The following is a 25469-nucleotide window of genomic DNA, read 5'->3' as shown; positions in this document are numbered from 1 at the left end:
TGTGTGTGTGTATGTGTGTGTGTGTGTGTGTGTGTGTGTCTGTCTGTGTCTGTCTGTCTGTCTGTGTCTGTGTGTCTCTGTGTGTCTGTGTCTGTCTGTGTCTGTCTGTCTGTCTGTCTGTCTGTCTGTCTGTCTGTCTGTGCGTGTGTGTGTGTGTAGAGCGATTCAGACCAAACAGACCGATCTTTATGAAATTTTACATGAGAGTTCCTGGGAATGATATCCCCGGATGTATTTGTTTTAGCAATTTTTTTATAAAACGATCCAAATTTACGTTCATCTTATTCTTCATCATTTTGTGATTCCAAAAACATATAAATATGTTATATTTGGATTAAAAACAAGCTCTGAAAATTAAAAATATAAAAATTATGATGAAAATTAAATTTTCGAAATCAATTTAAAAACACTTTCATCTTATTTCTTGTCCGTTCCTGATTCCAAAAACATATAGATATGATATGTTTGGATTAAAAACACGCTCAAAAAGTTAAAACGAAGAGAGGTACAGAAAAGCGTGCTATCCTTCTCAGCGCAACTACTAACTACCCCGCTCTTCTTGTCAATTTCACTGCCTTTGCCACGAGCGGTGGACTTACGATGCTACGAATATACGGTCTTGCTGAAAAAGTATTTTTGCCTTACGCGACTTGTTTTATTATTATCAGGCAGAGGCTGCTTTGTGCCATCCAGCAAATCACATAGATAAAGTCATATCAGGAACATACATACATACATACATACATACATACATACATACATACATACATACATACATACATACATACATACATACATACATACATACATACATACATACATACATACATACATACATACATACATACATACATACATACATACATACATACATACATACATACATACATACATACATACATACATACATACATACATACACAATGTTGTACAGATGAAAATAGTCAAGGCATGCACAAATCACAGCCACAAAAACGCTTTTGTCCAACAACCACATGCACCACGGGTGCCTGCCTGAACCCTGCCTACGGTAGGTGATCGCATCAAAACAAACGTGGATGACAAGTGAATGTGAAGCCTAATTGATAAGGTGAATCCGACGGGCGCTGTGGCGGGGTGGTAAGACGTCGGCCTCTAGTAATCGGAAGGTCGAGGGATCGAATCCAGGCCCGGCCTGTTAAGTGTGGAGATTTTTCCGATCTCCCAGGTCAACTTATGTGCAGACCTGCTAGTGGCGTATCCCCCTTCGTGTGTACACGCAAGCACAAGACCAAGTGCGCACGGAAAAGATCCTGTAATCCATGTCAGAGTTCGGTGGGTTATAGAAACACGAAAATACCCAGCATGCTTCCTCCGAAAGCGGCGTATGGCTGCCTTAATGGCGGGGAAAAAACGGTCATACACGTAAAATTCCACTCGTGCAAAAACACGAGTGTGCGTGGGAGTTTCAGCCCACGAAGGCAGAAGAAGAAGAACAAGAACAAGAACAAAAAGAACAAGAACAAGAACAAGAAGACGAAGAAGGTAAGGTGAATCGAGTTGCTACGCCAACAAGCAACGTTTCAAGTGAGCAGGCTTCAAGTTGCATCACATTCACATGGAGAATGTACAACTTGAATCGATGTGCCGCAGGCTATAATGATAATGATAATGATGTCCTTCTTTGCAGCAATGTATCTAAATGATCATATAGCTGCAATTCCTGCCACACAGACTTTTCACATTGCAGGTTGGGGCTGGGTATGAGCAATTTGAGATATGATGTGTTTTACTTGAGCTGAAGACATTTGCTGACAGTGACAGTGGACAGTGACCAGTGACAGTGACCAGTGACAGTGACCAGTGACACAGACACAGACACAGACACAGACACAGACAGTGGGTGTGAAAATAGAGCGAGGCGACTCTTCGCTCTCTCAGCCAATCAAAGTTCACGCTTGTGGAGCGGTGTTTTGCTTTCTCACGGGCCCGCGTCTGCTGTATATAAGGCGGCTGCGCCGGCGAGCTGAGAAGCAAGGAGCAGCGAATCAAGTCGAAGCTTTTTGGTTCGGTTGCGAGATCCAAGGAAAAAAATATGTGGGAAAAAAAAAATATAGATCCTACCCTACTAAGCTTAACCAGGATTGTGTACTAGCGTTTGCCTGCCTGCTTTTGCTTGTGCCTTTGCTTGCTTTGCCTGCGCTCTGTGTTTCTGTGCTTTTGTGCTTTTGTGCTGTGTGACACCCAGCGTATTCAATAACTTTTGCTTTGCGTCTTTTGTGTGACGTCACTTCGCTCACCATCGCCCAACATCTACCCTGCACGCAGTACCGCCACGCCCACCACCACTCTTCTCTTCACCATACCACTACACTACACCACACCACCACTTTCTTCGCTCACCCTCTACCCTCCGTGACCTCTACACCCTTCGCTCACCACTCTTCTCCTCGCCACTACACTATACCACCCCGCCCAACCACACTTCACGTCACTTCACTGCTACGGTAGTACTCACCCCCTCCTTCCCGCTATCTGACTAGCCATGTAGTGGTACCCTCCCCTAGATCCACTACCCTATTTGTTTTTTTTTTTTCCTCTTTCGCCGTGTCACAGGCCAAGGCCAAAGCTATCACAGCCAATCTGGTTAAGCCTTTTTATAACTTTTTATCAAAATCTTAACAAGCTTGTTTTACCAAGCTCCAGAGCATTCTTATAGGTGGTCTCATCCTCATTGTTCACTCACCTCACGGTCCTCGGACTCGACTTCGTAGAGCGAGGCAGTCCCCCCATACTCTCCCCTGTCAACACTTCATCCCTCATCCTCCATTTTTTTTTTTTTTTTTTTTTTTTTTTTTTGGGTTGTTGTTTTGTTGTTGTTGTGGTTGTTGTTGTTGTTTGATCTGTCTGCCTGTTGACGTGTGTGCCTGTTGTTTTACGAATGAGCAGTGGATATAGACCACTCGATTTTAACTATAGTCTGGTGGCAGATTTGCCACTAGACCTCAAGACGTGGAGCTTCGGCTCACCGATGGCCACGTTAGATAACTCGGAGTCACCTGAGTCACCGGACAATAGCATGGCATCCCCTCCTACTTCCACCCCGTTCCGTTTTCACGGGAAGGAGATGGAGAGGATGACCGATTTCTCCCCGTGCCTGTCCTCTCCGTCCAAGAGGAAGAGATTGGGCTCACCCGGGGACGACCACACGGAGGGGGCTGGGGCCTCAGACCCGCCTGCCCCCGGGACCAAACCCCCTGGGGAGAAGGTCCCGGATCAGTCGGTCTGGGTGTTCCAAAAACCAAAAAAAAAACCAAAAACCACCAAAAAAAAGGATAAGAAAAACTGCTCACAGGGGGACACCACTAGTGGTACCACCACCGTGCAGAGCACCTCTCCACAAACAATCTCCAAAAAAGCTGGGTCCGAGGGGGCATCTGCTCCCAAGGCACCTGCTCCCAAGGGCTCAACCCAAAATACAAACATAAAAAACCAAGCCCACCAAAACAATCAGACGCGCATGGGCGCCAGAAAAAAACTGTTCAAAAAAAACCCAAGCCCTCCACCAGAGTTTCTCCGTTTCCCCGTCATCGTTGAGGACACGAAGAGCGGTCCGGCCACACTCCTCGGGGTGGGGTTGGGACGTTTCAAGGTCCTCAGCGCGGCAGTGGGGGAGATCCTCTCGGTGAGAGGCATCTCCAACAACAAGTTTCTGGTCGGCTGCACAAGTGCCAAGCAGCAGACCAGGCTGGCAGCCCTTACCGATCTGGGGGGAATCGGGGTCAACTGTGTTGTCCCTGAGGCCACCACAGACGGAGTTATCAAAGCGGTGCCTCTCTCTCATTCCCAAGCGGACCTGAGGGAGATGAACATCAAAATCAGAATTCGCACTGCGAGTGGGGACCTTCTTGAGAAGGGCCCCACAGCATTGAAATTCATGACCAGGCTTAAGAACAGGGACGGTAACCCCTCTACCGCTGTTCGCCTGTGCTTCAGGGCGGCGGTACTCCCAGAGAGTGTCGTGCTCGAGGGGGAGCTGTACGGGGTGGAGCCCTATGCCTGCCCCGTAAAACGCTGCACCATGTGCAGCAGACTCGGCCACCTGAAGTCACAGTGCCGATCTAAGGTTGCTACCTGTGCCCGCTGTGCCACCCGTGGGCATGACGGTCACGGGTGCGAGAAACCAAGAGCCTGCGTCAACTGCAAGGGCGACCATTCCGCTGCCTACCAGGGGTGCCCCGAGTATAGGGTGCGGGCTGCGGCAAACAGGATCCGTGCCGCGTCCTATATCCCTTACTCGGAGGCCCTGAACAGAGCGCGGAAGGTCGCCCTCAACAATATCGAGGCCCGTGCGGCCCAGGTACCCCAGTCCCCCCCCGAACAACGGGACGACTTCTGGAGGACGCAGCAGCCCCTCGGGAGTCGTCCAACCTCCACCCCAAAACGATCGTACAAAAATGTGGTGGCGGCCCAAAAAGTCGGGGACCCAGAGGACTTGGGGCCGGATCCCCCCTCGGCCATTAAGGCCCCACCCGGCTGCGTCATCACTGTCGAAGCCAGCCCCAAAATAAACAAGGCCGGTTCCGAGCGTCTGCCCCGGGTGACCCAAAAAAAGACAGCAATTAACCAGAGCGTGGACCCCTCTCCCGCCGACGTCGCCGTCGACACCATTGTCGAAAAGGTGATGCGGCGGGTCGAGGAGGGCCTCCAAGAGAAGGTACGTCTCGAGCGAGCCAAGGCCGAAAGGGAACTTGCTCGGGACGTACTCAAAAAGATTAACGACCAGCCACTGCCAAGGGAGGAGAGGGGTCTCCGGGGCTTCCTTGAACAATGTCTCACATTCATGTGGGACGCAAGGGACAAACAAAGCCCTGGGGCCCTCATCGACTCCCTGGCTGACGTATATAACAGATTCACCGGTCAAGCTACCGCACCCCTCGCGCCGGACGGTGCCCTCATAGCGCTGAGCTCACTGGCCGGCGCGAGGGAACTGACGATTAAAGAAATCTTCCAATGTAAAGCAGCCCTTTAATGGCCTACAACGCCAACCGATTAACCCCTTTGCTCTGCTCTATATTTGTCTTCCTGTTTTTAATGGCAGAGGAGGCTCCAAGAGCAAATAAACAGTCCAAAAATGTCAGCGTCCTGCAGTGGAACTGCAGGGCTATAAATACATCCTTAACCCAGCTAACCAGATTACTAGAACAGAAACACTATGATATCCTGGCCCTACAAAGTTTAAAATGTTATCATAATAAATTACCAGAACTTGAGGGCTACTACTACCCCCCTGTGACTGACCTGGCTAACAGGGCTTCACACATTAAGGTAGCAACTTACATTAAAAAAGGAATTAAATATACCCCCATCTCCCCTGTTGTAACTAGCTATAAAAACTGTAATTCCTGCGTCGTGGAGATAGCCCTGCGGCACCAGCGAAAACTTAACATTGTTAACGTCTATTACGCAGCTGGCTGCCCGGGGCTTGACACCACGGCGTGGATTAAAAACCTAACCTGCAATACCTCCGGCTGGCTGGTCGTTGGTGACTTCAACGACCGCGACCGCCTCTGGAACTCAGACAAGCGAGTCCGTATGCACTCCGTGAGTAAATTAGCTGTAAACCTAATTGACTCTGAGCTAGTTTTATTAAACGACGGGTCGGCCACAAGGATCCCTGACTTACCAACGGGGATTCCGAGTGCCATTGACCTGTCGTTTATCAGCCCGGAGTTAGGGGCGTGCACTGACTGGTGCACGTTCCCTGACCCACTAAACTCTGATCACCTCCCTATACTGATCGACATTAATAACGTCGAAATGGAAGGGGAGGAGAGAGTCAGTAACCCCAAGTATAATTTCCAGAAGGCAGACTGGACTCATTTTAGAGCCCTGCTTGTGGAGAGCTGTACAACTGACCCCTCCTCCCCTGACATTGACACTTACTATGACAACATCCGCACGTGTATCCTGGGAGCGGCGGACGTCAGCATACCAAAAAAAGTTACTAGCAACAGTCGCCCCCGCTCCCAGCCAGCCTGCTGGTGGAGCGAGGAGTGTGATGTTGCTATTAAAGATAAGCGCTTTTTCACCCGCAAGTATCTACAAAACAGTAACCAGTTCCATTATAAATTAATGAAAGATTCGGAGGCCGAGTGTAACCGCATTATCGCCTCTGCCAAACTTAATGATTGGGAGCGGTTCTGCTCCGAACAAGCCCATACCTATAAAGATTCCTCTAAAGTCTGGGACAAAATAAGAAAGTTTAAACGACGTCGCACTACGCCCGGTAAGCCGCTCAAAGTAGGCCAGCGCCTGACTGCCAACAATTCAGAGAAGGCAGAGGCGCTGGCTGAAACGTTCGCTCGGGCTAGTCAAAGCCGTTTTCTAAACCCCGATCTATTACAGCATCGTATCGATCACGAGGTGGGTTTCCAGCACCCCGCCTGTAATAACGAACTTCCTGTAAACAGTGAGCTTCGCTTATCGGAGCTGACCACTGCTATTAGACAGATCAAGTCAGTAAAAAAGGCGGCTGGTGCTGACCCCATCTCCTATAACATGATCAAGCATTTTCCTGACCCCTTCCTAAAAACCCTACATACTTTCTTTAACTTCTGTTGGTCCACTGACCAAATTCCATCTTCTTGGAGGGAAGCCCAGGTGGTCGGCGTCCTTAAAAACGGAAAACCGGGTGATCTCCCCACCAGCTATAGGCCGATCTCGTTGACGCCCCACCTGGGGAAAATCTACGAAAGATTAGTTCATAGAAGACTGGAGTTCTATCTGGAAAAAAATAACATCATTCCTAAGTGCCAGGCCGGCTTTAGAAAGGGCCGGTCCTGCACTGATCATATTGTTAACCTTGTAGAGCGGGTGAGAAAGACGCTAGCATATAAAAAGCACTGCCTCTTGGGCACATTTTTTGATGTAAAGGGTGCATATGATAGTGTCTGGCATAGCCGACTGTTACAAAAACTAGATAAGATAGGCCTCTCGGGCCATATCTACCAGTTTATCAACTCCTTTATATCTAAACGCAAAATGCACGTTAAAGTCGGCTCTGACCTCTCAGCGTCCCACGTGCTGGACATGGGGGTGCCACAGGGGAGCATCATAGCCCCGGCCCTGTTCAGTATCATGCTATATGATATAGACAGTGTGGACGTTGGGGGGGCAACCGTCCTCCTATATGCTGACGACCTTGCCCTCCTGGATACTAAAAAGCCTGTAGCCATGGGACCTCGGAACAAAGGAGAGGTGGCCATGGCCAGTTTTCAAACTAAAATTGATAACCTATGTATGTACATGGAACAAAACGGATTTGTTTTGGCGCCCGAGAAGACTGTTTTCTTTGTGGCAAGCCGACAAAAGTTTTTACACCAAAAATGTACAATTATTGTTAACCAGAAAGTTATCAAACCCAGTGACACCGTCAAATTCCTCGGTGTGACTGTGGACAAAAAGTTATCGTGGACTGCACACGTTGAAAACCTGGTTACTAAGGCGCAACGTGCGATGTCTGTCATAAAAATGCTTAATAACGAGAAGTGGGCCAGAGGCCAAAAGTTTCTCCTGTCCATTGTCAGGGCGCTGATCCGATCACGCCTGACGTATGGGCAGGAGGCTTTTTACTCCGCCGGCGCAGGGGTCCTGGCCCGCCTCCGTGGGGCTGAGTGCAGGGCGCTCCGCTTAGCGCTCGGGCTCCCCCCCTGGACCAGCACCTCCGCTGTGTACCGGGAGGCGGGCTGGATGAGCCTTGACGACCACCGCCGACTCTGCGCCGCGCGGTATCATGTTCGCGCAGGCTGTGTGGACAACACGGTACAAGATGTACTGAACGATTTCTTCCCCCAATACAACAACCTATCTGTCACCTCTTCACGGGGCCCTCGGGTCATGGCAAGGTGTCAGCCAATCACCAACTATATTAACCCCATACTTGAAAAAGTTAACATGAAGACTGTCCAGTGTACTAAAATACCTGCTCCCCCCTACCCCCCCTGGCTACTTGAGACGCCTGCCCTCTCCTGTGACCTAGGGACGGAGGCGTCCAAGCAGGATAACCCTCTCTTCTTGGCGACTCTCGCCAACGAACTCCTACATAATAAATACTCCCAACACCTGAAAATCTTCACCGATGGCTCAAAACTATTAAATGGTAGGGTTGGCTGCGCCTTCGTCATACCCGAACTAAAGGTATCTAAACAGTACAGGCTTAATGATGACGTATCCATCTTTACAGCTGAATTGTTCGCCATCCTTATGGCCCTAACTTACATAAACGACCTCCCAGTTAACCCTCATCAAATCGTTATTTGTACAGATTCTCTTTCATCTATACAAGCCCTCTTATATGGCTCTAAAAACCGCTCTGAACTATTACATGACATACAGATCATTGCTCACCAGATTATAGCCACTGGCACCCCCGTGGACCTACAGTGGGTCCCCTCGCATGTGGGCCTAGGGGGAAACGAAATGGCCGATGCTGCTGCCAAATCGGCCACCGGGTTGCCGCAGGTCACCACTGACCTCGGCTTCTCACTGGCCGAAGTATATTCCAAGCTCCAGGAAGCAGGGGTGGCCGCCATGGCTAACCCACCCACAAAGCTTGAAACACCCACGCTCCCCCCATCTTTAACCAGAATCTTCAGGAGGCTCCGCACAGGAGGCACAAAGTTTAAACTCTTTAAACCAAAGTGCCCCTGCGGGGCCCCCATCAGCTATGAACATATTTTTGATTCGTGTAGCGAGAACGCGGCACCGTTCCGCGCCCTACACGAACACGTCCACTTATTTGGACTCTATCCACAGGACTTTTTCACCAAACATAAAATCTTAGGATGGGCACACGCATCTTTAATGTGTCGCCAAGTCTACCACTCCCTCATGGGAGCGTGGGTGTAACCTGTTGTCCACACACGCCTGCGTTTTTTCTTTTTTTTAAGGGGCAGACGTCTCCTGCCCCCGTCCATCATCCCAAGCCTAACAGAACGGACGGGCTATAAATACAGTGCCGCGTTCAAAAAGGTCCTCAACGGCCCATCCCCCCCATTCCCGCATGTACAGGCTGGTACATGCAACCCTTCTCCCCCTCTCCCCCACTCCGCCCCTATCCCAGATGGACGGGGACCGGTCGAGACCTCGCCCCTTACCCCACCATACCCCAACAACCGCCACTATTCCTCAACTACCGCCACCATATTGTGTACGTCAGCGCCCGCCGCGCGGGGATCGAAGGTCAGTGTCTGGCCCACCCCGCAGACGGGTGGCGGTACACCAGTCACATTGTTTTCTTTTGTTAAGTGTGCGCGTCCCGCCGGCGCCCGCCTGCTGGGAGCGAAGGGTCCCCTCACTCCACCTGGCGGGGGGGTGCCGTGCACCGTACACTAACACCCATACCTGTACCTCATCTAACCGGACTTTTAACCAACACGTTTTATACCCTATCTCACTGGATTATATTCTATCACTACCTCTTATTCCTTGCGTAAGGAACATGTTTTATAAACAGGCTCTTAACCTACATAAGCCAACTTAAGACTTCAACATATTGTGATGCCTTAGATCACCACGTACAAGTCTTACCTCTTAGTACACCTAAGCTGTACATTTTAATGAATGGGAATAATCAGTGGAGCGTGTGAGTCCTGTGTGAGTGTCTGTGTTGGTTTTTTTTTTTTGTTTTTTTTTTTTTTTTTTGTTTTTTTTTTTGTTGTGTTTTTTGTTTTTGTTTTTTGGTTTTTTTGGTTTTTTGTTACTCGTACCCATCACCTTCACCCTGAACATAGTGTATATAAATCACAAACGGAATTGGACTTTTATCTTTTTAAGAAAAGTGGTCCTAAGTCTTAACCAGTTTTTAACCCACGTGACTTAATAAATTACCGGCCTTTTACTGGTCCATCCCCATCCCCTATATAGAATTAAAAAACTCTCACATTTCTTAAACATATAACTTTTACTAAATATTTATAGAGTACCAACAACCCCGTCACCTCCATTCTCTTGGTTAGGTGTCCCCCCCCCCCAAGACCCTCCCCCTCCTCCACTGCCTACTAGCACATCTACAGAGCTACTCCCTAATGGACACCTGTTCGTGGGACTGAAGCACCATCCATCGAGCTGAGAAGCATTCTCGAATCGCACGACTCGTAGAAACATTCATCATGACTGGCCGTGGTAAAGGAGGAAAGGGTCTCGGAAAGGGGGGCGCCAAGCGTCACAGGAAAGTTTTGCGTGATAACATCCAGGGTATCACCAAGCCCGCTATCCGTCGTCTGGCTCGCCGTGGCGGTGTCAAGCGTATCTCTGGTCTCATCTACGAGGAGACTCGCGGAGTTCTCAAGGTATTCCTGGAGAACGTGATCCGTGATGCCGTCACGTACACTGAGCACGCCAAGAGGAAGACTGTGACCGCCATGGATGTGGTCTACGCCCTCAAACGCCAGGGTCGTACTCTGTACGGCTTCGGTGGTTAGACGCATCAAGTCGCGGATCTCGCATCCACAATAACCCTTCTCCGGTCCTTCTTAGGACCACCTTCATTTTCCCAAGAGGGGCTGAATGTGTCTCGTTGCCACTGCTAACTCCTTCGTGTTTACATATTAAAACACTATTGTTTGTTATTGTTTTGTCATTGATAGTGTCGTCGTAAATCTATACAAGTGTTGGCTACGTAAACAAAAGAGAAGGAGGGAGGGCAGGGGGTTGGATGTATGATTGCAACTGAGCGAAAGGGAACTGTCAAGAAAATGATGAGAGGCAAATAAAATGATCACTTATTGATATCAAATTGGAGCGCTTCAAGCCACAGACGGGGTCAATTTGATGCCAACCAGTGTCGATAGGCGCACAAGCAGAATGGATTATGACGTGCTCATTCATTTGTGCTCATCACACAGAGCTTCACTCATAGAGAAAGGGATCCCTCCCATTGGTGTTGTGTTGCATTAGAGATAGAAAGTAACGATTTGCGGGATAGAAATAATGCATTCTTGACCATGATTTTGTAGTGAGAGTGCTCATTTTGGACAAGAAAGCCGTCCATAGGGCAGAGAGAGAAGGCAAATTGTTGAAATGCATTAGCTGTTGATGTTTGGTCAAATACAGATGACAAATAGGGGTTTGAAATGATCATATGCGCAGGGACAACACAAGGGCTGGAGTTTTTGGTTCGTTAAATGGAGTGTGACTATAGTGCGAGTACTTAGGGAGGGTGTTGAAAGGAAATGTTTATGGTTGCTACGAGTGTAACAATTAGGATGGCAACGAGAGCAGACCAACTCTTTTGGGAAAAATGAAGGTGGCTCTGAAAAGAGCCGGGTTTGGAGGAGTCGGAACCGTTGGAGGGGCAACTTAAGCACGCTCTCCGCGGATACGGCGGGCCAGCTGGATGTCCTTGGGCATGATGGTGACACGCTTGGCATGGATGGCGCACAGGTTGGTGTCCTCAAAGAGACCGACCAGGTAAGCCTCGCTGGCCTCCTGCAGAGCCATGACGGCAGAGCTCTGGAAGCGCAGGTCTGTCTTGAAGTCCTGGGCGATTTCGCGCACCAGACGCTGGAAGGGCAGCTTGCGGATCAGGAGCTCGGTGCTCTTCTGGTAACGACGGATCTCACGAAGAGCCACAGTTCCAGGCCTGTAACGATGAGGTTTCTTGACTCCTCCAGTGGCAGGGGCGCTTTTGCGAGCGGCCTTGGTTGCCAGCTGTTTGCGAGGAGCTTTTCCTCCGGTGGATTTACGGGCGGTTTGCTTGGTACGTGCCATTTCGAAGTTAGAGTCGACTGAGCAGCCAGAGAGAGAGAGAGAATTTGGGGTTTAACGTCCTCCCAGGTAACTAAGGACCTATATTGGGACATGATTTTTTTATACGATATTGTGGGGGGGGGGGGGAGGTGGGGGGAGGGGGCCGGAGGATGATGGGTTGGGGTTGTTTTGAGGTTAAAAGTTGATTTGTTGGGGTTGGGGTTGTTTTGAGGTTAAAATGTTCTTTTTTGTATGGACACGATATTCCCTTCGCCACGCGAGACACCTTGTGGGGGAGGGGGGGGGGGGTTTAAAATAGGTTATTATTACTTTATTGTTTCCAAATTTGTGATGTAAAAGATTGTTAAAATTTCAGAGCCACTCTGATAAAAAGTTTAAGAGTCCAATTTCTTCATTTTTAAAACTGGTATGCCAAAGCAATTTTCTTATGTACATGGAGCGCAGACGTTGCCTTGCCTTTACACATATAACATACATGCAACATAGATCTTTCATTCATTCGCACCCTCCCCAAAATAAAAATTAAAAATTAAAAAAAAAATAAATAAATAAAATAAAATAAAATAAAATAAAAAAGGGGGTTGGTAAGGGTGGACATGCGTCCTTTAAGGGTAAAACTAGGCTTGTTTATGTAAGAATAAACTAGTAGATTAGTTTTAGTTTTTTATCGGGTGTCTTAGTTTGGTTGAGTCTTGGTGTGCGGTGCTCAGTGACCCACCCAACAGACGAGGCGGGGGGGGGGGGGGGGGGGGGAATGAGGCCGCAGGGAAGGGGGGAGGAGGGGGCCCGTCGCTCCCGCTGGGTGGGTACCGGCGGGACGCGCACACCAGTCAAGCGAGTAGTTGAGGTATATACGTCTCGTTTTATGTGGGTGTTTGGTGTGTGGTGCTCAGCTACCCCCGCGCCAGGTGGAGCAGGAAAGCCCTTCGCTCCCGGCAGGGGGGGTGCTGGCTAGCTCGCACACCGAGAGGTGGTAGGGGTATAGTAGAGGGTGTATTGGGTCGACGTATCAGGACACGAGCCCCCTTCCCTTTGGGGTGGGGGTGGAGTGGGGGAGGTGTGGGACAGGGACGCGTACCCACTGTACGCACAGGGAGGTGGGGGGATGGACCGGTTGGGAGCCTTTTTGTACGCGGTACTGTCTTTTAAGCCCGTCCGTTCTGTTAGGCTGGGGTAAAGGTCGGGGGCTGTGGATACGTCGCCCATACAGAAAAGTTGAGGAATGGTAGTTGTGCTATTTTGGACGTTGCCTGTGCTCCCGCCCCCAGTGGGGCACCGGCCAATGGGAGCGCTTACTTGTGGGGCGCAGGCATTTGGAGGGTATCAAGCTATATTTTGCAGCGGGTAGCTGACAGTGTACTCATAAGACTGAGGTATCGTCGTTTAGATATGTAGAACTAGTTTGTTTTTAGAACCACTTCCCGAGCGGTGATGTGTATATTGTTTTGCAGACCAGTTTAACATGGCTCCACCCTAGGTCTTTATGATGATGGAGACATTGTGTAGGTGTGAGATTGAGTGTTTTTATGTGTTCATGTAGCCTGTGAAAGTATGTTGTATGTGGACATGCCGTGAAAATGTGGTGAAAATTTACAAGCTCTCCGCATACGCAGAGGGGTTTAATAAGTGTGTATAAACAGCTGTTTGTTCTGATTTTCCTGAACATGGTTAGTAGAGAGAGGGGGAGTACAGGGAACCTGTCCCTCTCTTCCCCTTGATTTTGTTCCTTGTTTAGTAAGTTAATAATTTTAGAGCTGGCCTCTGACAGGGAGACTTTTAAGTTTATGACAAACTGTTTATGTAAGAGTGCGGCTTCCTTCGCCGCACAGTCCGCTAGGTCGTTTCCTCGTATGCCTGTGTGTGAGGGAACATACTGGAGTTGTAGTTCGGTCCCAGTGATGATAATTTGATGGGCCAGGAATTTAATCTCTGTCTGAATTTCTGATCTGTTTTTTGTTTCTGACTGGAGTGCTTGGAGGGAGGATTTAGAGTCTGTGCAGACTACTACTGCGAACGGTTTGTTAGTAAGGTCATTTACGTAGGAAAGCGCCATATAAATGGCGAATAATTCTGCTGTGAAAATGGAAACACCATCGTTTAATTTAAACCTTTTAGTAATTTGGAGGTCGGGAATTACAAACGCACAGCCCACTGAGCCGTCGCTTAATTTTGACCCGTCCGTATATACTTTTAAAAAGTGTACATACTTGGTGTTTATCAGCTCTTTAGCTACCGATCCCGCAAGCAGGGGGTTATCCGATTTTTTTAAGTCTATGGGTAGACTGTCCGCAATAGATGGTATTTCGAGTAGCCAGGGGGGGTGCATAGGAGCGTTGTGTCTTACTATATCTTCAGTCTCTAGATTAACTTTTTTTAGGATTGGTTTGGCATACTCCCATATTGGGTAGATTTTATCATACTGTCTTTGGGATTTCTCTCTTAGCCAGGTATACTTTATGTTATTAAACTGAGTGAAGTCGTCTGTCAGTACTTCATTTGTGGGGTTAGAGTCAGTTGCCGTGGCTCTTAATACATATTGTGTTGCCCGCAACTTTCTTTCTTCAGCTAGGCTTAGCCAGCCCACCTCATCATATGTTGCTTTGTTGTTTGCCGATCTGGGTATATTGAGTGCAATTTTTAGGGCTTTTAACTCTACTGTTTCCAGCAGTTTAAGGTCTGATTTAGGGGCAGCGAAAAAGGCTTCTTGGCCATATGTGAGGCGTGACCGGACAAGTGCTTTAACTATGTCTGTTAAAAACTTCTGTCCCCTGGCCCATGGTTCCGCTCGCAGAAATTTTATCACGCTAATTACTTTGTTTGCTTTTTCTACAAGGTGGTTTATGTGGGGGCCCCAGAGCAGGTTTCTATGAATGACGACCCCTAAGAATTTCACGGTTTTGCTTGGTTTTAGTTTAATGTCACCCACTGTAAGGCGACAGTTATCTAATAACACTTTATGCCTGGATACAACCATGAATACTGTTTTCTCTGCAGAGAGGTCGAAGCCATTTAGGTGCATGTAATCTATCAGGTTATTTACCTTGGTTTGAAAAGGGTTCATTTTGGGTTCTGTTTTGTTATAAATTCTAGGTTTTTGTGTGTCAATGATGACCATATCGTCTGCATACAGTAGGACGGTTGCACCTTTCACGTCTACTAGGTCTATGTCATGGAGCATGACACTGAAGAGAATTGGAGCAATTATACTGCCCTGGGGTACCCCCATTTCTAAGGGGTGTGGGTAAGAGAGAGCGTCGCCCACTTTAACCTGCATGGATCTACCTGTTATGAAATCTTTAATAAAGTTGTACGTGTGGCCTGTGATTCCCAGCCGCTGGATTTTAACGAGTAGGCGGGCGTGCCAGACGGTATCGTAGGCCTTCTTTACGTCGAAAAAGGTAGTTAGTAGAGTTTTGTTTTTACTTGTTAATGTTTTTTTCATTTTTTCCACCAGCCGTACCACGTGGTCTGTGCAGGATCGTCCTTTACGAAAGCCTGCCTGGCAGGGCGGAATAATGTTATTTTTGTCAAGGAAGTACTCCATCCTGTTTTTGATAATACGTTCATAGATTTTCCCTAAGTGGGGGGTGAGTGAGATCGGTCTGTAACTGCTGGGAAGGTTTTTGGGTTTCCCTACTTTGGGGATCGCCACGACTTGTGCTTGTTTCCAGGCTATAGGAATTTTATCATTTTTCCAACATGTATTAAAAAAGTCAGTTAGAATACTTACAAAATGGTTTGGGAGTTGTTTTATCATACTATATGAGATTCTGCATGATCCGGGGGCCTTCTTCGCCTGCTTTATTTGTTTAATGGCCTTCCCACATTCCGAGACAGACATGGCACAGTTTATGGGATTGCTATTATCTGGCTCTGGGTGTTTAAAATCTTTTTCCATTTCAGTACGGAAATGCAGTTTGTCTGGTTCCATATACTTTAATTTACTAACCCGGGAGAAGGTCTCAGCCAGCACGTCCGCCTTATCCCTGTCTCCTACCGTTAATCTGCCGTTATCGTTAAGGGGTTTATCTGGAAGTTTAAATCTACCTTTGTGCTGTTTTATCTTTTTCCATACCTTACTGGAGTCTCTATATGATGTTATGTTTTCTGACACGAAGTTTGACCAGTCCTTCAGCTTGGCTTGGGCAGTTACCTTACTGCAATTTCTCCGATGATGTTTCATCAGGTCATAATTTATGTTATTTTGATTCTTTAGAAATCTTTGGGTGATAAGGCGTTTGTTATCTATGGCTTCCTGACATTCCTCATTCCACCAGGAGGCAGGCTGGGTTTTACCTGTGAACTTTTTAAATGTTTTTTTAGGTATGCTACGGTCAGCTGCGTCTATAATGCAGTTTCGCAAGTTGTTATAATATATTTCGATATCGTTATCTTGAACGTCCTCTGCTGAGGGTTTTTGTAGTAGCTGTTGAAAAAGCGACCAGTCCGCTAAGTTGTAATTATACTCTGCTTTCCTATTTTTATTTTCATGTCCGGGGTCAATGTTATACAGGGTAATCAAAATAGCTAGGTGGTCGGATTGCAGGGTGTCTGGGAAGACTGTCCAGTCAGAATTTAGGTAGATGTCCGTGCTGACCAGGGACAGGTCTATGGCAGAGGGTTTATGATTGTGAACGTCCGGTATCCGAGTAACGGAACCGTCGTTTAGTAATTGTAGAAGAGAGTTATTTATGTTGTCAGCGAGGTGGCTGGTTTTGTTTTTAACATAAGGGTCCCACATGTTGTGATGGTCATTAAAATCTCCCACTATCATCCAGTGGCCTGCATTTTCGTTTAGCTCAGTCAGCCATGCTGAATCCTCTATTTTGCTGCATCCCTTAGGATAATAAACATTTACTAAGTTGATTTTTTTGCCGTATTTTGATGGTATCTGGACGGCACAGGAGTGTCCGAGTGGGTTAGGTGTTACCGGCGATTTTAAGGCTTCGTACGATAGCCCGCACTTAATATATGTTACCACTTTTAGCCATTTGCCTTTGTCTTTAAGGTCAATAACAGGTGGGTAATAGAAGCCCTCCAGGTTTGGTAATTTGTTAAAATAGCATAGGGGGGACTGTATACAGAGGACGTCGCATTTATTTTGGCTTAAAAATTGGGTCAGATACAAGATATTTTTATTTAGGCTGCGACAGTTCCACTGTAGTACTGTTAGGTTTTTACCGCACGGTAAAATATTTTCTTTCCCTGTTTTTCCTTCCATTAAGGACACTAGGACCATAAGTATTAATAGCACTTTACAAAGCGTGTTGCCCTGAGGTTTACGAAGTTGGTTGTTGAGCATTATTTCTAATGTCCTGGATTTCTAGGGCACTGAGCTCCTTGCTTCCAGCCAGGGCACCCAGTGCCAGTAGCTTGTTGTTTGGTGTAGTATGTGTTACAGGCCTCCCGGTCAAGGAGAAGTAAACTTCCTCGATTGACTTGATCAGGAAACCTGGATTTTGTTGTTGTCTGGCCGCTATCATGAAGCTGAGGCACCTCTGTACGAATTCAGTGGCCTCGCCATCTGAAGTGTTTGTAGTGGGATCTTGTTGTTTTTGATTTCCTTGTTGCTGTAATATTGCTGTGGCTAATTCCTTTTCAGTTTGTAATTTTTCTGCTCTGAGGATGTCTGTGATGCTATTTTCTACTTTCTGCATCACTCGGGTGTATATGTGATCTATTGCTTTTTCTATTGTGTCTGGGGAGGATGGAATTTGGTTTGTCTGTGTTTTCTCTGTATGAGTGTGTTGTGTTTGCGGTCCGTGACTGTTTGATTTGTTTATGGCTGTCTGCTTAGGTATGTGCACGTGGCTTTTGGGCTTATTTGAAGTTGTCTGCTTGGGTATGCGTGGTGGAAGAGGTTGGCGTGTTTCCCCCAGCCGTGTGCGCCTGAGCGCCTTTGCATACCCATCCGCGGGGGTGGAGGTGACTTGTTTGTGTGTCACGCCGTGGATCGTGTAACTCTGCATTTGCGCCACCGCAACTTTTTATCGCCGCTTCACGCCGACGAAGAGGCAAGCTGCAAGGTAGGTCTCTCACAGAAAATGAAAATTTGTAGGACTTTCAGGCATCATCTAGATTCTTCATTAGTACATTTTAAAGAAGTATATACTCAAGGTCTAAGGTACGTGCTTTTTTAGTCGAAATGGCAGGTTTCGGCAGTTCTGAAGTCCGATTTCTGCTGGAATTGTAGCTGAAATTGCACGATTTGTCCCTTCCTTCGTAACTTCAACGAAACAGCACTAGTTGATGCATTCCCGTGATGATATCCTGTGAGCTAAACATGTCCTTTGTATTCTTGATGAATGCTGTTGCACAATTTTGTCTTTGGGTGACGCACGCGGCAAAAGAAAACACAAACAATTAGACTTCATGTTATACGCCACCGATGCTTGGTGTAATTCGCCACCGCAATTTCACGTCTTGGATGTTATTCGCCACCGCAACTGTCCAATGAATTGCATAATATGTTGAAGAGTTCAGTGATTCTGTCACTTCCAATTGAAAATATTGATTTGGAGTTGTTCAGTTCAGTGTATAGTTCAGCTTTTGTAGAACACGTTTCTGAGACGCACCTGGCGGCGTTTCACTCCCACATTCTTCTTTCCCGAAAAACGTCACGTCTGTCAGAGGCGTTCTTTTCTCTTCCAGCGTCAAACTGATGAGTTTTTGTGTTGTCGCTGGTAATAGGAATGACTGAATTTTAGAATTATTTCACACACATAAACACCAACGAAGCTTAAGATTTTTAGAATTATGTGGTATTTGGCCCCACAATGTTTTTAACAGGAGCATTCCAGGCCTAGTTTCAGACTCATGTGACCGCAAATCAAACAGGAAGAGGTAGGTTCGTTTTTGTACATTCTTGTATGTGTAGTCAATCTTCCGAATGTAAATGAATGCATAAGAGAACATGAGGACAAACTTTTCATCAGCGTGCCTTCCTAGAAGTGAAATCTCATTGGTGAAAACTTTGGTCTTCATGTTCTGATGTGTCTTTATTTTGCTGCGTAATCTGTTCAGATCATCACTAGCAGTCATCGATGCATTTCCCACTTGTACATATATAGTATTTTTTTCACTCTTACGGTAAGCACTGTTATATTTCCTATTGATGTCATCATACCCTAAACCTCTTGAATCTCACAGTCCCAGGGATTTTTTTGGGGGGTCATATATATATATATATATAAGCACATTCCAGTACATGTGGGTTATACACTCAAGTACAGATAAGCATACTTTTCATACAGAAGAAGAAGAAGAAGAAGAAGAAGAAGAAGAAGAAGAAGAAGAAATACTACAGTTTGATTTGTCAACTCATGGGGCCTTTAAATCCTTTGCATAGGCAAGATCACGCCACGCCCCTGAGTTTAAAACTTGCAGCACTAAAGTTAAAATGCTCCTATCAATTGCTGTCAGTTTTGTGACAAAAATAAAGGTTTCAATGCCTTCACGATGTTGATGCGTTTGAAAATAACAATTTGCGTTGTGCGGTGGCGAATAACAAAAAATGCGGTGGCGAGTTACATCCAACATTGAATTGATGCGGTGGCGAATTACAGAGAGTTGTTGACACTCTGTTTGTATCTGCTTCTTGCAAAGTATATATGGAACTATATACAGAGAAACTACACGTGGAGATTCATAAAACATTAAAGTTATCAGTGAACATGTCCAAGATTAACCAGTAATCTCCGTTTTGTTGCATTTGACGCAGAAACTGAAAATATGCCCAAAACATGGGGAAACGAGAAGAAAAACAGATCGTCACGATCACCAGGGCCATCAAAGCATCAAAAAATATATACAGAAATATAGCTAAGGATATAAGTATGTGAAATGCAACACTTGAGAACATGCTGAGTGCCTAGCATTCTAACAATTTAATTTATCATTCGAGAGACCTACCTCGCAGCTTGCCTCTTCGTCGGCGTGAAGCGATAAAAAGTTGCGGTGGCGCAAATGCAGAGTTACACGATCCACGGCGTGTGTGTCTGTGTTTTCCAAAAACTGTCTCTTTGTTCGGGAGAATCCCGTGTTTGTTTTTCTTCTTTTTCCCTATTCTCCTTTGTGATCTCTTTTTTTGCTCGTTGGACTGCCTCTGAATACGGTATGTAGGCCTGAGAGCGGATCGTGTTTGCTCTCAGCCTCACCTTGTACTCCGGGCATCCCATGTACGCGGCGGAATGATTTCCGTGGCAGTTGACGCAGAATCTCTCTCTATCGCACCCCCCTGTCGTCTCGTGGTCGCTGCCACCGCATCTGGCGCATGTGCTTATTTTGGTCCGGCATTGGGAACGGCTATGTCCAAAACGGCTGCACCGCCCGCAGCGTCTGACTGGGCAGGCAAATGCCTCGAGGGGAAGCTCCTCCCCCTCGAGGGTTACACTGTCTGGCAGAACAGCCGTTCTGAATGTAATTTTGATAGCCTCGGAGATGTCTCCTTTTTTGTTTTTTAATCTGACTATTTTTTTGATGGCTGCCAGGCCTTTCTGGGCAGTCTTGCCTGATTCCGACTTGATGTTTACTCGGATGTCCATCCGTAGGATTTCATTTTCAGAGTGTTCCCTAGGGATTCCTTTGACAACGCCCTCGGTCGTGGCTTCCGGAGCGAAGCATTTAATTGTTACGCCACCTAGATCAGTGATCTTAGTGAGTTTGTTTTGCTGATTTTTGCTGTTGCAGCCCACTAGCCATCTCTCGCCCGCCAGGGGACGGAGAGAGAGCACCGGGCCCACCGCTGCCTGGATTGTTTTGAATCTGTGGAGGCCCAGCGCCCTGAACGTGGCGGGTCCCTCTTTTGTATCCTCCAAGATCACAGGGTGTTCAAGGAAGACTGGTGTGACTAAATTTTCCCTGAACAGATTTCTTCTTACTGGTTTTGGTTTTGTGTGTTCCTGGTTGTTGTTTTTTTCCAGGTGCGTAGATTTTGGGTTTTGTTCCTGATCTAGGTTTTTGGACTTTTCTGGGTCCAAGGTCATGTTTTGTCTTTTATTTGGGTCCTGGTCATGGTCCTGGTCCTGGTCATTGTCTGTTTTTTCAGCTCCTGAGCTGGTGTCAGGGATTTGTTTTCTCTTTCTTTTTCGTCCGCGCGAGTCCGTGAAAGGCTCATCATCTTCTCCTGGGGGGTGGAGGGGATCAACGTCCCACTCGTTTATGATCGAGGCGTCGGACATATCTCCGTCGCCATCGGTCTCTATATTTGTGTCGCTGAACTCAGCCATGGTGGACGGGGGAAGGAGGCTCCACTCCCCCTCTCTCAAACGTGATGAGTTCAGCGGGAGCTCAGCTAAAAAACTGTGGCTAAAAGTACTATTCCACCGCGCACTCATTCATTCAAACGAGACGAGACAAGACAAGAACAAAGACGAAAACAAACATCAGAGACAAATCACATAGACTGGACAACTAGACAAGGCAACGCTATACAGACATACTTTATGCGTTAAAAGCTTAAACACAGTTAGGGACTAGAATTTCCGTTTTATTTTTTTAACAGTAGAGGGAGAATAATAGGTGGCGATGACAATGGTGGGGATGTTAATGAGAAATGAGAGATGACACCTACCAGAGAGGGGGACACCTAAGTTCTATCTACAATTTTGAAATGGTGGTACGGATTTAAACAAAAGAGGCCCTAAGCTAAATCAGTCGACTACAGAACCTAGAATGGCGGCACCAAGCAAAAAACCCTACCTTGCAGCAAAGGCTGCTCACTGTTTGAAGAAAGTGGAGAAAAGAAAAGGGGGTGTGGCAGTGTAGATAGTAATTGCGCTGTAGTGGTGAGTGAAGTGAAGGCGACTCGTAGCTGGTGCAGTGCCCCAACGAACCGACCCTTTCCAAACCGTTCAAAACTTTTCGGGGAGTGTCTCCGTGACATGAGCGTTTTTTTCCTGACTGAGTGTCAAGAAGTCAAATTGCGTGTGTGAGCAGCCAGGAACTAGAGAGACCTTTTATATGGGAAAGGCATTCGCAGCCCTGGCGCGCCGCTCTGATTTTAGCCAATGAAAGCCGTGGAGACATCAGCCGAAGATTCAAGCAACATTACCGTACAGGGCCACTTTTTGGGGGGGTCTCTGTGCTGTGTGTGTGTGTGTGTGTGTGTGTGTGTGTGTGTGTGTGTGTGGTGTGTGTGTGTTACAAAGTATGATAAAGAAAGAAAGGAACGTACAAACTGACAAGCAAGCACACAAAAATGAAACCTTAACACACGCGTGCACAGCTCACAGCTAAATAAATGCTGAGGTGAACGCTCTTGTAAAAAAGTGTGTATGTACAAAGACGAGTTCTTTACATGTTATACGAGCAGGGCGCGCAAGGTGACAAAAACGAAAGAAGCAGTTGTGAAAAAGTGAAGTGAACACTTTCACGAGCGGCACACGTTTTGACAGTAGGAATTTGAGAGACAGCGAAGGAGAGAACATATGCTACACATAAGAGGCTGGCGACTTTGTGCAAAGTAATGGGTGTGCCGCTAATTAGTGTTAGAAAACTGCAACAGAGTAACAGGTATTTTGTCCGTTGTGTCTGAGTGGCGAGGTAGGCGTTTGATTTCTCTGTTTATTCACGTGTTATTTTAACCACAAAGAACTACAACAAAGAAAGAACACCATAGAAGTACCAGATATATTTTGAGGGTTGGTAAAAGTTGGTTGAGTTTTGTGAGATATATAGTAAATGATTTGTAGGATGACGATGACGATGACGATGACGATGACGATGACGATGACGATGTAGGTAGCAAGCCAGTTTTGCGGTGATAGCGGTTTGATGCAGTGACAGTGCTGTAGTAGACAGATTGTAGTGACGCCGGCCGGCGGATATTGATGACACTAATTTGACGGTTGACAAGTGATTTTTTTGTTTGTTTATGTAGTTTTGGTTATTTGTTGGATGTTTACTATATGCTTATACGCTTTTACATTATAATGGGTAAATATTATAATGGAGTTTTGTCCCCGAGATAGATGTTGGGATCCGTTGGATCCGTTGGTTCCTTGACTAAAAAATTAAATATAGGGAAGGAGAGAGAGACATTGTTGTGTACATGTATTGTGTATTGTGTATTGAGTGTGTATTGAGTTGGTTCGTTGGCAACGAGAAATTCATCTCTCTCTGGAAAAAGTGGGTGGTCCTGAGAAGGACCTGTGTGTTTTACGTTTGCCGGTTTGGCCAAACAGCAGTTTTAAGAGTCTACTTGCTGCTGGTGTACTTGGTGACGGCCTTGGTGCCCTCACTGACGGCGTGCTTGGCCAGCTCACCGGGGAGGAGGAGGCGGACCGCGGTCTGGATCTCCCGACTGGTGATGGTGGAGCGCTTGTTGTAGTGGGCCAGTCTGGAAGCTTCAGCGGCGATTCTCTCAAAGATATCGTTGACGAAGCTGTTCATGATAGACATGGCCTTGCTGCTGATGCCAGTGTCGGGGTGCACCTGCTTGAGCACCTTGTAGATGTAGATGGCGTAGCTTTCCTTCCTCTTCCTCTTGCGCTTCTTGTCACCGGAGCGAACAGCCTTGGCCTTGCCGGCCTTCTTGGCGCCTTTGGAGCTAACTTTGGGTGGCATGGTTGATTCGTCTGCGGGTTGTGAGTCGCAAAAGGTAGCGCCGCCGAGGATGATGCTTCTGTCCCACGGACATGCGTCCATTAGGGAGGGGATTTGTTCGTACGCTATTGGCTTTGGGAGGGAGGAAGGAAGGGGCACCTGTCTACAAGGGAGGTGCAGAATTGAAATCCGCTATAAATTAGTTATAACATCTGTTGGATAAAAGAATATGGTAAGGGAATATATTTTCACACGCTTGTGGTGGGGATGGGCCAATAAAGGAATGTATATTTATTTTTTCCGCTGTTAAAATTGATAAAACTCAGGACCACCTTATCATAAAAAATAAAAGTCCGATGGAGGGATATAAACACTATGTACATGATGATGGTGATTGATATAAAGGGATAGAGTTAAAGGTTTCATTCTCGCGCACAAAACAGCGAGAAGACAAAACATAAATACAACGAGTAAATTTAGAGAGGAACAACCGTTCTTCTGGTGATAAAAAAGAGAGCGGCCGAGGCCGCCGCCGGATCAGAATGCCCACAGCTTTTGATAAAATAGCGTGTATTCTTAAAAGCTGAGTTTAAAAGCTTTGTTTGGTGTTTAACGTCGCCTTCAACCAATCAAGGTTATATAGCGACGGGAATATTGTTACAACAGTTTATTAAAATGTTATGGCTAAAAAGGAACAAGTATGAGTGTGTGTTGGTGTGCGGTGCACGGCACCCCGCCCGCCAGGTGGAGCAGGGGACGCCCTTCGCTCCCGGCAGACGGGTACCGGCGAGATCTCGCACACCAACAAAAAGGTCTGGTGTACAGTCACCCGCCTGTAGGGTGGAACAAGCACTGTCCTTCGATCCCCACTCGGCGGGCGCTGGTACACATAATATGGTGGCGAATGTTGAGGTGTGGTAAGGTTAGGGCGACGTCTCAACACAATCCCCCGTCCTCCTGGGGTAGGGGTGGAGTGGGGAAGGTGGGATAGGGAAGTGTGTACCAACCTGTACACACTGGGAGTTGGGGGATGGACCGGTTGAGAACCTTTTTGAACGCGGCACTGTATTTATAGCAAGTCCGTTCTGTTAGGCTGGGGATGGTGAACGGGGGCAGGAGACGTCTAACCCTAAGGTGCGGCAGGAGTGTGGACAACGGCAGACTACACCCACGCTCCCATGGTTGAGTGGTAGACCGATCGACACATCAAAAGAGAGTGCGACCAGCCCAGGTCTTTATGTTTTGTTAGGTAGTCCTGCGGGCCTAGTCCAAAGGCTAGGCCATGATCGCGCAGGACTCTAAAAGAAATGATATTGGCGTTGCAATTTTCAAAAATGTGGTTATAGCTGATGGGAGACCCGCACGAGCACAATGGTTTAAAAATTTTAAACTTTGTGGCTCTAGTGCGGAGTCTCCTAAATATTTGGGTTAGTGCTGAGGGGAACGTGGGTGTCTCAAGTTTAATAACATGGTTAGGTACTAAGGCCCTCCCTGCTGCATAGAGCTTGGAGTAAACCTCCGGGAGGGAAAAGCCCACGTCTGTGGTCACATCAGGAGACCCTGTCGCCAATTTGGCGGCAGCGTCAGCCATTTCGTTCCCCGTGAGCCCTACGTGGGACGGAACCCACTGTATGTCCACGGGGGTGCCAGCAGAAATAATTTGATGGCAGATTAATTTTATATCGTATAGCACCTCCATACGGTTACTGGAACCGTACAGAAGCGCTTGTACTGAGGACAGAGAGTCAGTGCATAAAACTATACTATGGGGGTTAACTGGAATATCATTAATGTATGTGAGGGCCATAAGAATGGCAAAAAGTTCAGCTGTAAAAATAGACACTCCGTCATTCAGGCGGTAGTGTTTAGTGACTTTTAGTTCCGGGATGACAAAGGCGCAGCCTACCCTCCCATTATCCAGCTTAGAGCCGTCTGTAAATATCTTTAGGTGTTGGGAACATTTCTTGTGAAGAAGGTCATTGGTCAACATGGCCAGAAAATGAGGGTTATCCTGCTTTGTGGCCTCCGTCCCCAGGTCGCAATGAAAAGCAGGCGTTTCAAGCAGCCAGGGGGGGTAAGGAGGAACAGGTATTTTTTCAGGTATGACTTTATTAGTTATGCTGTGGTTTATGATGGGTTGAATATAATTTATCAGTGGCTGACACCTTGTCATC

The 25469-nt window shown here is 47.0% G+C and overlaps 3 protein-coding genes across 3 annotated transcripts; 1 reads left to right on the top strand and 2 right to left on the bottom strand.

Annotated features, from left to right (window-relative positions):
• The first annotated feature begins 10077 nt into the window (after window positions 1–10077).
• Window positions 10078–10763, top strand: LOC138968078 (histone H4). The gene has a single exon (XM_070340640.1). The coding sequence runs from the start codon at window positions 10152–10154 to the stop codon at window positions 10461–10463; it is 312 nt and encodes a 103-aa protein (XP_070196741.1). The 5' UTR covers window positions 10078–10151; the 3' UTR covers window positions 10464–10763.
• Window positions 10764–11245: 482 nt separating this feature from the next.
• LOC138968077 (histone H3) lies at window positions 11246–11773 on the bottom strand. Its single transcript, XM_070340639.1, has one exon. The coding sequence runs from the start codon at window positions 11749–11751 to the stop codon at window positions 11341–11343; it is 411 nt and encodes a 136-aa protein (XP_070196740.1). The 5' UTR covers window positions 11752–11773; the 3' UTR covers window positions 11246–11340.
• Window positions 11774–22881: 11108 nt separating this feature from the next.
• Window positions 22882–23316, bottom strand: LOC138968075 (histone H2B, gonadal). The gene has a single exon (XM_070340638.1). It carries the CDS (start codon window positions 23314–23316, stop codon window positions 22948–22950), a length of 369 nt encoding a protein of 122 aa, XP_070196739.1. The 3' UTR covers window positions 22882–22947.
• Window positions 23317–25469: the final 2153 nt, after the last annotated feature.

The sequence above is a fragment of the Littorina saxatilis genome, linkage group LG6 (genome assembly GCF_037325665.1).
Source record: "Littorina saxatilis isolate snail1 linkage group LG6, US_GU_Lsax_2.0, whole genome shotgun sequence".
NCBI lineage: Eukaryota > Metazoa > Mollusca > Gastropoda > Littorinimorpha > Littorinidae > Littorina > Littorina saxatilis.
Note: the sequence above shows the minus strand (reverse complement) of the source record. Positions and strands in the feature narration are given on the sequence as shown.